General features: G+C 47.2%; 2 protein-coding genes across 7 annotated transcripts in view; one reads left to right on the top strand and one right to left on the bottom strand.

Annotated features, from left to right (window-relative positions):
• LOC119164937 (CMP-sialic acid transporter) overlaps positions 1–3738 on the top strand; it is an 81669-nt gene extending 77931 nt beyond the window's left edge. For all 5 annotated transcript variants that reach the window (XM_075873356.1, XM_075873358.1, XM_075873357.1 and 2 more), the window contains 2 exons: positions 234–351; positions 3172–3738. In XM_075873356.1, coding sequence (XP_075729471.1) covers positions 234–351; positions 3172–3554 — 501 coding nt within the window. In that variant the 3' untranslated portion in view covers positions 3555–3738. The remainder of the gene's footprint in view (positions 1–233; positions 352–3171) is intronic.
• A 1337-nt stretch (positions 3739–5075) lies between these two features.
• Positions 5076–9903, bottom strand: LOC119163628 (U-scoloptoxin(18)-Er1a). 2 transcript variants are annotated; one of them, XM_075873360.1, is made up of 3 exons: positions 9698–9903; positions 6000–6189; positions 5076–5204 (listed from the first exon to the last, which is right to left on the bottom strand). In XM_075873360.1, the coding sequence occupies exons 1-3, from the start codon at positions 9800–9802 to the stop codon at positions 5167–5169; spliced, it is 333 nt and encodes a 110-aa protein (XP_075729475.1). In that variant the 5' UTR covers positions 9803–9903; the 3' UTR covers positions 5076–5166. The 2 variants fall into 2 exon arrangements, with proteins under 2 accessions (XP_075729475.1, XP_037271564.2); XM_037415667.2 differs by lacking the exon at positions 9698–9903 and adding an exon at positions 8516–8702.
• Between the last annotated feature and the right edge of the window lie 3851 nt (positions 9904–13754).

A 13754-nucleotide genomic window follows, 5' to 3' on the forward strand; every position in this document is an offset into this window, starting at 1 on the left:
GGCATGACTGGGCCGACAAACAGACGGTATTGCACATCAGTGTGACTGGTGCTTTCTCAGCTCTCTAAACGACCCCTCCCAAACATCCTGAAAGCCGTTTAAAGTTGCCGTGACACATATCTGCACATTCTAACGACTATAGTGATTATGCATTAGCTGCTGTTTTCGTGTAGCTGTGGTGTGCTCCTTTATATTTGACGATGGCATGCGCGCTTCTGTTTATTCAATCGCAGTACTACTTCAAGAACGACAGCCGCTCCATCTGGGAACAGCAGTGCCAGATCTACTTCGGCACGGCCGTGATCTCCAGCATTGCACCGCTGTTCTCCGCGGAGGCACTCATCAGCACAGGTAAGAGTTAGTTTGAACCATCGGGTTCTCGCATGGCCTCATCTATCTATCTATCTATCTATCTATCTATCTATCTATCTATCTATCTATCTATCTATCTATCGACGTTAGATCGGAGAGATGGGAAACAAAAGCTCCAGTGAGCTTGACCAGGTTTTAGTCAATCACAGTCCAACAGCGTTCAATGGTGGCTAACAGAGAATACAGTGGCGTTTCAAAAGCAGCTGTAATGCGAGAGAACTACATACTTGGCTCATTCTTTCATTCTCGCTGTCAGCGCAAAGCTGCGGAAGCAAAATCAGCACGCAAATTACGCAATGTTTCAGCTAACAAAACGTAGCGATTGCGAAGATTGAATCAGTCCTCTACCGCCACCGCTGCTCCGAATGTAATCGAGCGCAACAACCACTAAACCACCGTTATCTTTTGTTTACTACCGGTTGATATATGATTGATGCGTGGGGGCGTTCCTAAACGTCATGATTATCACAGACGCCATAGTGGAGGGCTCCGGAAATTTTTACCGCCTGGGGTTCTTTAACGTGCCACCAAATCTGAGCACACGGCCTACGGCATTTTCGCCTCCATCTAAAATGCAGCCGCCACAGCCGGGATTTGATCCCGCGACCTGCGGGTCAGCAGCCGAGTACCTTAGCCACTAGACCACCGCGGCGGGGTATTCACTACAGCTAACTGCGCTACTTTTTGCCTGAGTACTGATGACTGGGTGAGTTAGTGCATGATGAAATGAGAGTGCCTTAGCGCAGTTCAGTTTGAGCGTGAAGAAAAAATTATATACAGTGAAGAAGGGCAAAAAAAAAAAAACAGACGATATTGTGAGCGCTAACTTCCCACCGGTTCACGCAATAGGTCACGCGATAAACGAAAATTGGAAGTTAATCCTCCCACTGCCGTTTTTTTTCCTTCTTGAACTTATAGCATTTTTGCTTCACGCTCAAACTGAGCTGCACCAAAGTAATATCATATTGCCTGAGCATTAATTGCCGCAACAATGTCAAAAGTTGGCCTAGCTGGTGCATGATTCAACATAAAAAGTCAACTACAAACACAACGCACATACGGCTACAAACGAAATGGTATGTCATGTCACCTTTTTATGTTTGATTAGTTGTTTTTATCTTCCTTAAATTTATGTTTCCTTAGTTGTTGTTTTTTTTTTCAATCTCGAAATGTTCACTGTAGTAAAATGTGCGCGGTACCAAAAGCCTGCTACATTTCCTGAACGCAAAACGCAGGGAGTTAAAAGCCTGCTGCTTATACGGTTCCTCTTTCTTGGTTGTGATGTCTTCACTATAACACGCCGGATCGGGTGACCCGTTTGGGAACAGACCAATCCACTTCGGGATAGATTGCATCCTGCTTGCGCACAAGTACCGTAGTGGTTTGAACAGCGCAAGTGAAATAAGAAATTCCCGGCATATCGACAGAGTGAAGTACGATTAGTGGAACGAAGCATCCGTGCGTCCGTCCACTGGCATTTCAGCTCCGTCAGAATGCGACGGCCGCGGGTGGGGTCGAACATCGGGTTTTTAGTTCAACAGCTGAGCACGGCGACCACTCAGTCCCCATGGCGACTGAGGGACCAAGCGATGACAAGACGTCGCTGTATGCCGCCCATTGTTCTCACTTCCGCTGCTCGAACCTGTATTCATCATCATCATCAAGCCAACACTACAAGAAGGTGCGAGCCACACAGAGGCACCTTCTCTGGGACTTTGGGCTACCGCCGTGTAAGCGAGAAGAACCCATGCCAACTGCCATAAGCAGCAAGATCATTATGTCCGAGAGCCAGGCAACCAAACAGACGTGGTCCAGCACGCGCTAGCGTACTGGAACGCCAGTGGCCGAAAGCGGCGTACCCCTCGGGTATGACGCGTGTAGGTCGCTGCTCAAGGACGTCCGAGCACGCTAGTGTCTCGCTTTAATTCTCCCTACTCCTTCCCCTTCATGGCGGATCGTCAATGAAGTTGTTTCACTTACTCATGGTGGCAGAAAGTCAACCGGCGTTTCATCATGATCATCATCAGCCTGACTACGTCCCCTGCAGGACATAGGCCTCTCCCGTGTTCCGCCAGTTAACTCGGTCCTGTGCTTGCTGCAGCCAATTTACATCCGCAAACTTCTTAATCTCATTTATAGACCTTCTGCCTCCCCCAAACCCGCTTGCCTTCTCTGGGAATCCAGTTAGTTACCTTTAATGACCAGCGGTTACCGGTCTACGCGCTACATGCCCTGCATTACCTATGAACTAACCTGCTTAGTTCGATGTGCCTTCCTGAGCATCATCCGATTATGTTTCTCGGCGAAGAGCCGCTTTTTGATGCAAAATCAGTTCTAAGCTTTTTAAAGGATGCAGTATTGAATGTTTTTAGTCCAACACTGAATGTTTTAACCCAACAAGTTCATAGCGCATTCTCTGTTCAGAGGATGCCGCTGTCATAGCAGCTTTCAATGAGCCCAGGCCTCCATGCTCTTGTTTTAAGGGCTCTGTCGAGGCACTGGTGCTCCATGCCAAGTTTTTATTTCACATACATATCACTTTTAAACCATTTTTATGCCTCTATAGCACACAACATTTGTCATTGCCATAATTTTACTATATGTATATTTTTACGCACCTACAGCGACTGTTTTTAGGCCCATTTACAGCCACGTCACATCTGTTTTATCCACACTGCACATCGCACAGTTCATTATCATCGTTCTGGCGCTCTTTGGCCATATCGGGCCCTTGCGCCGATAAACTCCACTAATCATCATCTTCCTGAGCATCTCGCACTCACCTTCAACCTCGCGCAGACGAGCTGACCGGCCACGTGCTGCATTTCCTGATCGCCACCATAGCGTTCAGCGCCACCAACGGCCTCTGCGTGGCGCTGGTCGTGACGCGGCTCGACAACGTGGTCAAGTACCACGTGTCCGCCACTTCCAGCGTGCTCAACACGTTCGCCTCGGCCGCGCTGTTCCCGGACCAGTTCCGCATCACGCCCGCGTACGTCGTCTCGCTGCTCGTGCTCATGGTGGCCATCTACCTTTACGAGAAGAAGAGCTTCGTGTTGCCAGACTTCGTGTTCCGGTGGTTCGACGATGGCACGAGGCGTGGCGACCAGATGCCAGCGCCGGTGGCGGGAGACGAGTCCGGGGAAAGGGCCGATGACGACGAGAAGGCGCCGCTCGTTTGATCGGGACGAGTTCAACGACGCATGCGCACGGTGCGATGACTATGTGTGTTTGCCTGTGTACTATAGTGTTCTGCGGCAGTGATGAACTATTCTGATTCATTCGCGAGGTCGCTGGCCTTGTGGTGCTGAATGACTGTTCACTGGCGCGTTCTATCTTATTAAAAATAACACAGCGGTACGCTTACCGGCTGCCCCAGCCATCATTGGTTTATCACGGAGCCATTCCACTATATGTGAAAGTGTATGACCAGCGTAGCTGCGTGACACGCGGGATATAATTGACACTGAATTTCGATGAAAGGGTAGTGAAAGACACGGAATGTTAAGTATAGATATGCTACGGTATGTCCCTTTTGAATGTAACTTATGCGCCTTTAAGGTTTACTGTTTGGGTGCATGCGTTGTTTTGGTGCAACATGAGTAATCTTTATGTGGCGTGCAGATTGCGCTGGGCGTCCCGTGCAATATCTTGGGGAACAATTTCAGCGTAACGTTTATACTGTTGCTGCATCCACCGTTTCGCGACGCTTTATTGTACAAGTGGTGAGCGAGTATAGTGAGGTTTGCAGGTTTGCACAATTTCTGAGGCGCAAAACTTACAGCACACATATAATACGCATCCACACACGAAGACTTGTGTGTGACGTGTAATTCAGGCATGAGTGGTTGTGTTTGCCGAGGAGAGAGAGAACGAAGCTTTATTTTTGCATTGAAAATGGTCGCCCCCCCCCCCCCTTTTTTTTTTTAGGGATGCGCTCGCCCTGCCCATTGGACCAACCAAACTTGTTCGCCAAAGGCCAAGCTGCACAGCAGTGCCTCCCGTTGTTCCTCTGTGTTGTTCGTTCTGTGGTGTTTTGGATGGTGTATGACGTACACACCCACGCGAAGTGAAACGAAGTTTGTGTGGTCCCGCACCGCGGACATACATCTGTATGTTGTGGGGTAGAGTACATGTACATCCTGTGTAAGTTGGTGTATGTGTTTGTAGTCTGTGTAACGCCACAAATTACATTGATGTAAGGTTCCTATGCGGCACTGGACGCAGTTTTGTATTATCTGCGTTAGTATTCAATGAGTGTAGCAAAAATAGGGTTTGCCGATATACATCAACATCATCATTAGCCTGACTACTTCCACTGCAGGACAAAGGCCTTTCCCATGTTCCGCCTGTTAACCTGGTCCTGTGCTTGCTGCTTCCAATTTATACCCCCAAACTTCTTAATCTCATCTGCCCACCTAACCTTCTGTCTCCCTCTAACCCGCTTACCTTCTCTGGGAATCCAGTTAGTTACCCTTAATGACCAGCGGTTATCCTGTCTACGTGCTACATGCCTTGCCCATGTCTATTTCCTCTTCTTGATTTCAACTATGATATCCTTAACCCCCGTTTGTTCCCTAATCCACTCTGCTCTCTTCTTGTCTCTTAAGGTTACACCTGCCATTTTTCTTTCCATACGATATACGCAATATCTTAAAAAACGAGGACGCCAAGCTGATGAGTGAGTCAGTCACTGGACATAATTCTTTACACCCGTTTATTGAGCTTCGCGCTGAGCATTACGGCCTTCAGAGTGCCGAGCAACTTGAACGCCGCCGATCTGAGCTCCCCGTCTTACTCCTGTTTGCAGTATCCGTCCCTGTCGCAGTAGCCTAGAAAACAGCAATAAATAAGTGTTAATTAGCGAGTGAATTGAGGCAGAACACACTCGTGCTGTCTTTGGACGTGCGGAAGTGTATGGGCTGCGATGCACATTACGAGAAAACGCACATACACTTTTATATACTATACGAAACCTTGATAAGACGAACACGAATATAGCGATGTCAATGAAAATTGTATCACCGTGATTTCAAAATTTAGCGTGATTTCAATATTTATATAACGAAGCTCTTTGTGTTCGATGCTACCTAAAGCTAAAACGAGATTATATTGTACCGATGTCCTTATTCAAAATGTATAGTGCATCACTTTGAATTGCCATGACGACAAAGATTGTATGGTGAAGCATGAGAAGTATATGCGAAAGATTACAGAGTAAGATAGGAAGGCAAATCAGTATTTAGATTGAGATAGAACGAACACAGTTTTGCTCAGAACATAGCGCACACTAGCTGACATTAGTGAGAATGAGCATACCCTTATTATTTAGTCAACATATATGACAACAAGTCATAAGAGTTTTAAAATTGCGGAACAACACCCTCACTCGCACTTCCTGTGCGCACGCCTGTGAAGACAGCTATTCCGAACCATTCGTGACGAATTCTATAACCGATTCGACACAAGATATCAAGCGTTCCGGATAGAATATACACGAATCCAAACACGTATCGTCCAATAATAATGGCATTCGATTAGCACATTGTTCCGATTCACTTCTGGTAGCTATACGATCTATAATCGATTCGGCCATGAAAGTTTTAGTAGGTGCCCATCCCGCTCACCAACGCGGCAGGGACAACCGTTCACGTAGATGCCCCCCTTGATCTGCTCATCGCTGCACGACTCGCCGATCTCAGCGAAGCGACGGCACTGCCTCGGACTGCCGGCCTGGTCGCCCCTGGGAAACACCTTGGAGCAGCACTTGGATTGGCACTCCATGCTGAATCGGCAGGAGCCTCCCTCCTCGATGTTCTGGTCGCAAAAAGAAAAAAGAAAAGGCGCTGTGAAAGTAGTCGATACTGTTCTGCCTTCGGTAAATGTCAGCAGGGAAAGATCCATGTACACTGTCCTTTTTTTATGAAAGGGAACACGCGAGCGCGTGGCCTGCACTCTGCCGCGGCCGCCTACAGCACCATCAACCTACAGCGAAATAAGGTTCTTGACGTCATCTATTATGGCAAGCAAAATAACCATTCATGGCCATCAGAGAGGCGCTGCTAGATTGCGCTCTCGCTTCGGTTTCGGAATGGACGATGCCGCGAAAAGCGAACGCGCTTTGTTTATGTCTGTCGGCTGGTGGTGCTGTAAGCAGCCGCGGCAGAGCGCAATCCACGCGCTCGCGTGTTCCCTTTCATAAAAAAAAGGGGAAACGGTGCAATCGAGCGCGATTTGAAGATTATCGCTCACGTGAGCTTCGACCAACTACGACAGCGCCACGGCCCAGGATCCCCTTTCGAGGAGTGGGGCGTATTAGACAGGCTTCCCTCGCTCTTTTTGCTGTTCCGTGTAAGCGGCGATGACAGGCGCATTTCGTTTCTGCTTTACGAAGTCGTTGAAATCGTTGAAATGAAAGTCGTTGAAATGAAGCAGTGCCAAGCACTAGCTTTACCATGTCTTTCCCATAATTTTTATTATCGTCCGCGGTGATAAGTCTCAGCAAAGTGTATACGCTTGATCGCAGCGAATGTAAAGCTTAAAATGAAGAGAAATGGTGCAGAGTTTCCCGTATACGGGCAATTCAGTATACAGCGTGAAACAGCCTAAGAGGGAGAGAAGATTGCGTAATCTTGATTTTCAGTCTTAAACGTACCGCTAAGGCACAGGACCGCTATAGGCTGATTGACACAAAGCGTCTTACTCTCAAAGGAAGACGCTCACAAAGCGTCTTCCGATCACAAAGCGTCTTCCCCTTTCTTTCTCCACTCGAGCTCCGTATCCACTGCCTTCTTTACATACGTTATATATATATATAAGTTATATAGGTTATTGTAGATATATAAATTACAGTCCGGTACAGTTTTCGCCTGCCAGGCAACGCGCAGGCACTTCCATTCCTTTCTCGCGAGTGCAATCGACGGTCTGCTCAGACATGTATACACTACACCAGCTGTATTTGTACATTGAGGGAAAGAGTCACCTGCGCAAAATCTGCTGGTTGAAGTGAACGGATTTTCTGGTACCTTCTCTGATACGTTCGATTTCTTCATGTACGATCAGCCACGCTCGAAAATTGCCGACGAACCACTGTTTGTGCTCCTCCAAGTGTAACAGTTGCAACGATGCGCAAAAAGTGTGTAATAGCCACGCGGTGCCCGATAATAAAACATTTGTTGGATGTGTAGCGCTGTGTGGGGTTCTTTGTCCCCTTCTTATGTCTTTTTTTTTTTTGCTGTATGCCGTTATTTTGCGAATATGCCGTAACAACAAGCCCGCCTTGCAACGCACACGACTGCACAAGTCAAGCCTTTTTATGAGTTATTTGAGGTAGCGTTGGCGAGGATAATGTTTGCTAAACTTGTAGCCCGTCAAAACTTCGCGATTTTTCCCTGTGTATGCTGACATGCGCCCCTATTTTATAGCGAAGCACTTAATTAAAGCCGAACTTGGCCTGTGCGGTGCACAGTGACGTTCGCAGATTATTCAAGTCGGGAGAACGGCAAGTGTATAGCGGAGGCGAAATCATAGTATAGAAAGCGGGGGGGAAGTGATAAGGAAGACGACGAGAGTAAGGGAAACAGTCATTTGACAATGGAATGGCCAAGGTGTTGAGGAACCAACCAACCAACAATGGAATGAGAAGGCAAGGGATCGTGAGGAAAATTGAAAAGTTAAGGCATATATTATAGCGTTAGAATGGTGGTGAGAGAAAGGGTGAGGGTAAGCATTGTAAAGCAACGGAGTGTCAAGGCGAGAAATAATCGAGAATGAGAGAAGAAAACATGCTTAGCTTCGATCGTGGTTTGCTAAACCACGCCTTTATCGACCTATTTTTCCACGACCTTACTGAGGCTTCCCCCGAACTCCGCTGGTTATTGGTGTAAGAGCCTCGCCTAATTTTTATCTCCTCTTTTTTTAAAAAAGATTTATCAGGGTTTCATCAGTTCGGAATGTTACACCAATTGTTCGCCTCGGTGTTGCAGTAGTCACAGCGCACGGCTTCTGACAAGAAAGTCGAGGGTTCGCACCCTGCCGCCGTGCTAGAAACCCGTGGATGTGCGATGTCAGCGCCTGTTAAAGAACCACCGACGGCCGAAATTTCGCGGTCCTCAACCTTAGCAGCGAGTTAAACTCCACTCACCTGCGAGAGCGGCCCCACAGCTACCTGTCCGATGAATTCTGACGATACCAGGACAGCTGCAAGAAGCAGGAACGCGCAAGTCGCTGCCGCGTTCATGTGACTCGCCTGTGCAGTTACGTGACGTTAAAAGCAGTGTATTCTTTCCTTTAAAATGCAATTACGTTTCTTAACCGCGTCTAAAAAGAAAGTGCGTACACCTGTGCGCGCCCTCGAAGTGTCGTCTGCCCATGTCCGCCTTTCCACTCGACGAGTCGAGCGATAACTCGCCCTACCGGTGTTCGACTGAAAAAAACCCTTCTCCTCCACACTGGCTGCTTGTATACGACACTGTATCGCACGCGCCCTTTCCGCACAACGCGAACCAAGAGGGGCAACGTGTGCCGGAAACCACTGAGGACTTCCCTGGCAGCAACAAACATCTAAAACTCCGAACGAGTTTTCCGTCGGATAGGTGATATCGGCTCCCCCCTCGGCTACCAGAGAGGAACGACACGCCGTGAAGTTCCAAGCCCGCTCGGTAAAGATGCAGCGAAAACAACAACAACAACAACAACAACAACAACAACAACAAATAATTTAGTCGGGGGTTCGCAAAAACCAAACCTGCAGCTGCGAAAAAATTCCTTTCACGACAAAAGTTATATGTGGCCTGCCATAAGAAACAGTTAAGCACTGTCCAGTTCAGTAATAACTGTACTAATACTAATAACTAGACTAACAATAAATAATGAAGTACGAAAGCACTCTGCTTTAGCCTTATCACACCTATAGTGGGCGGAAGAGGGTAATAGATCCATAGAGTTTAATAAGAGTGCCCTAAAGGAAAATCTGGCGCCAGTGTCTGTGTGGGAGGTACAACGCATGACGCTTCAACCAGCATGAAAATGATGGGTAATAAACCCAAACCTAAGCTTCTTTTTTTTTCGGCTGCACTTCGCTCCAAGTGCCTTGCAGCTGCTTTGTTACAAGATGAACTTCAGCCAAAGCTCAGCAGACTTACTTCGTTACCTTGACCTTTCTGGGCTGATCGATTCAGATCAGTCCCCCGACCTGACACAGAGTCATTCCTTTATCCGAAACAAAAGCCAAAACACAACACTAAACAAGGTCACAAGTGCGTTCAAAGCCAAACGATCAGCTAGCCAAGACATCAGATTAAGCAGCGACCAAAACTTCACTTGCCTTTGCAACTGGGCCCACGGGGACCTGTCCCATGTCGCCGCCAAACGCTGCCACGACTGCGGCCACGACAAGAAGCAGGAAAGCGCCGGTCGCCAACTTGCTCATCTTCCTAGCCTGTGTGGTTACGCGAGCACGAATGGAGCGGATCTTAGTCTATAGAGCGGAATTATACACAGCTCCCCTCCTTGTAGCACCGATGAGTGCGTGGCGCGCCCTCGCTCTTATAAAGGACGCGTTCGATAACAAGGTTAGCCCGCAGAGGCGTCATCTACATTATCGTCGCATTATCTGCGCACTTCGCTATTGTATGAACTGTTGATAACGGTTTATCGAGCTTCATCTCGACCGGCCGCAATCCATTAGAGCGCTGCCGTATCGTCCTCCGAGGCAATTGCATCGTTCCTGTGTGAATGGTCCGTAATGATCGCCGAAGACTTTGAACCTGCGCTGAACATTCTTTCCCTCCTTCTTCACCCCTTTTTCTCTTTTTTTCTCGCCAGCGTGGCGGAAATGAGTGGCATTGTAGCTTCAGCAGTAATTTGAAACCTACTGCAGCTAAATTATTGCACAGCTAAAGTTTTCGGTGGCTCATCAAACACGAAAATCTACCGTTGGCGTCGGTGGGGTAAACTATAGTGTTGCAAAAAATCATCACGCTATGCTGTAATTATCATATGAGGGGCTCGTGACGTCACAGATCACCAGATTTGTGACGTCAACTTGACGTCACGGTGACGTCTTCTTGTGGCGCCATCACACGACAGCGTCGCTTCGTAAAAGGTAGACAGATCAAGGAGGTAGTGCAAAGTATTGTCAGAAGAAGATGCTTAATGAGAAGAAGGGGGAGAGGTCGGCCTGGAAGGCGGGTTTCTAGCCTGCTACTTCTCAAGGGCGAAAGGGAGAGAAGAAGAGAGGCGTGATGAGAGGCGTGACTACGGTATACCGTAGTCACCTCTCTACCGTAGGTATACCGTACGGTAGTATACCGTACGGTATACTGGTATATCGGTATACCGTGATGAGAGGGACTACGGTAATATTGAGTCACTGAACGCACTGCGCCGTGTGGGGTAGGACGCACACGAACGCCTCTATAAATGTACATGCCACATCACATCTTTGGAACAAACTACCGACAGACATAACAGAACGCCAGTCGTTTACCTGTTTTAAAATTAACCAACATTGGTTCATGCTCTCTTCACTTGTTTGAATTGTACACCCCCATTTTATCCTCGTCATACTAATTTCTGGCGCGCTCTAGTGTTTGTATAACTGGATACGACATAAGGGGCCCCTTCACAACTCCTCTGCGAGTTATGGAGACCTGCCTTTATAACAAAACTGATGCACATGTCTTCTAGTGAACAATAAGTGAAATGAACTGACTAAAAAAAAATGTCAGTTGCAGAAAGATTCCTATGCCTCCGAACTTAGGGGCAGTACAAAACCACCTGTGATGCAGAATGCTCCAGGAGGGGGGCGGGGAAGGAACAATACATGAACTGAGAAAGAAAGAAAAACACGGTTTTCCCCTTCAAGTCGTTTTAGGCGAGTCCACAACAGATCCTGTGGGTTTTGTGTGATATGCGCACACAAATAGACACATACACAACTACACGAGGACGCAGAGGAAAGAAGGAAAGACCCAAGCTGAAAATTGCCACCCACTGGAGCAGGACACCCGACTATACTCTTTCAAGAAGAGGAAAAAGATAGACGAAAGGAATGGAATGGGAAGAAAATGGGGAAGAAGACAGGAAAGCAAAGAAATAAATAAGAAAGGCTTGGACAAAAATAAGGAAGAACACAAAAAAACGTCTATAGACGGGTAGCCAAGTCCGTTTCGTTTAGAATAGTCAGCACGGCTCGATGGATCACCTCACGCCGAGTCATGGTATGCCTAGCTGCATCCCCTCTCGCGGAAAAGTAATCATCAAGTGTCGCACACGTAAATCCAGTCGGTCAATATTCCTTAACCAGCGATGACCCGACCCACTGCGTTACCGAATGCGGGGAACTCGACTAGAAGGTGTTCAAGTGTTTCGCAGGCGCCACAAGGTGTTGTACTCAAGACGTCTTGAAGATACAAGGACTCGCACGCCGGCGCAGAGCTGCAAAGGGCTACATTGCCTTTCAATTCAAGACGTGGGCAGACCAAGGAGGACATTTTTAAAAAGTCGCTGCACTGCAAACTGTTTCCCTGGAGTAGAGGCGTACCAACCAAAAGATGGCGGCTGCAGCCGCTATCTTACTTCGGGCATGATCAAGTCAATAAGCGCAAGCGTTCAGAGATTGAAACGAAGAATTTTCCCCACGCGCCCTACGAGTTAGTGCTCGAAGTGCGATTTTTTTTACTAGTTTTCTTCAGTAAGCCTTGAATTTTAGGTAAGTTTTAGTAAAGAATAAATCACCGATACTCGTCCCTACTTTTTATGTCGTCGGAAACAGCCATAATAATTTATGATTAGCCCAGAGTTTACTCTAACAGATCAAAGCTACTTGATTTCTAAGTCGGCACCACAAAGAAAAAATACCCCCATCTCCCCAAAGGGAATCGCGAGGAAATGTGAATTCATTTCTTGCGCCAAGAGAGCGTACCGTTGCCGTCAGACATCGAAGATCTGACACTCGCCTACACCGACTTCTGCCATCGCCTTGAAAGGAGCCCAGCCAGCGAACTGTCGAGAGTGAGGAGCGAGCGTACGGGAGAGTGGGGCGCCAGCGTTCTCGGCTCGGCGTTTCACAGCGGCGTATCGAGCACACATTACCGGATGTTCTTGAGAGGTGCCCAGCCAGTGAACGGTTGGGCGCTGGGAGAAGGGAGAGCGCGATCACACTGAGAAAGCCGCGCATACGAAGAAAAAAAAAGTGCTCAAGGTCATGAGTCACGGTAGGTTTTTTTACCCTGTCACCCCTCCCTGCTTGGCTTCCAGCGCTTTTGTCGGGACGAAAGAAGAGATAATGCAATTGCAGCATGTGACAAACCTTTGTAACTCCACTCGCACTGGACGGATTCTTAAATTTTTGGCAGCGTTGAATTCGTAAGGCAATAAGCTCTGCTGGTGAATTCATTCCATAGTTACTTGAAAAAAGTGTTTAAAGACCCCTTTGACGCATTTTGTAGACAGGTGTTACGGCGAAAACGAGCCAATTCGGCGATGATAGCACGCGGTGGTTTAATCTACTGTGTGCGTATGTATGTAACTAAACATATAACGAGTATGCACTTAGCGGTTGAAGGGTGGACTAGGGGCCAGATTTTGCTATCGCGTTCAACTCTTAAAGGCGAAGCTTAATGAAGGGTCCCCCATTATTTTTCGGTAATGTCCTTTAGAAATTAAAAAATCACCATGCTCGCCGCGAAAAGATGTTTGGTAAAAGAGAAAACGCGCGCAAAAACAAAAAAAAATTGCGGGTGGCGACACCTTCTCGAAATTCCTGCACCGAACACAGTGACGCTATAAATTTGACGGTGTTTGCTAAGGCCTATAAAGTAGGTAAAAATGAAGCACAATGTCTGCTGATGTGGCCGATATTTAGTCGAGTCAATGCCTGTAAATTACGACCAAATCGTGACGTCACGTAGAAAGATTTCAGCGGAAAATTTTAAAATGGTACTTTGAGCTTGATTTTCTGCTCTCAGTGAACCTGTTTCGATAATATTAACGAAATCATAAGAAAACGCTTTGTCAATTCAAACCACTTCATTGTTTAATTTTAGTGCCCCAACGCTTTGTCAATTCAAACCACTTCATTGTTTAATTTTAGTGCCCCTTTAATGTTGTTTGTTAGGTTATCGTTAACTTTAAGGTTGTTATATCTGCCTTGCACTTGAAGCCTACGTGACTTATTTTCCTGGAAGCTTCTTTTTCACAATAGATTGCAAAATGAAGGCGCCGGTGTTTGTATACGGGCTCAACTCAATCAGGCGATGATAACAGCTTATCGTCGTAATGCGTGGGCCAATATTATCTCGTGGCATATAACCTTTTCTGGCCCATAGTGTCTTAACACAGAGACCTAATTTGCTCCGGTACATTTCCAGTCAGTGAAG

Source organism: Rhipicephalus microplus, chromosome 9, assembly GCF_043290135.1.
Source record: "Rhipicephalus microplus isolate Deutch F79 chromosome 9, USDA_Rmic, whole genome shotgun sequence".
In the NCBI taxonomy this organism is placed as follows: domain Eukaryota; kingdom Metazoa; phylum Arthropoda; class Arachnida; order Ixodida; family Ixodidae; genus Rhipicephalus; species Rhipicephalus microplus.

Coding starts and splice junctions, on each gene's coding strand:
- LOC119163628 (XM_075873360.1), bottom strand. CDS start 9,802: ATGAGCAAGTTGGCGACCGGCGCTTTCCTGCTTCTTGTCGTGGCCGCA. Junction 6,190..9,697: donor CCGTGGGCCCAGTTGCAAAG/GCAAGTGAAGTT, acceptor TTTTGCGACCAG/AACATCGAGGAGGGAGGCTC. Junction 5,205..5,999: donor CGGTTGTCCCTGCCGCGTTG/GTGAGCGGGATG, acceptor GCTGTTTTCTAG/GCTACTGCGACAGGGACGGA.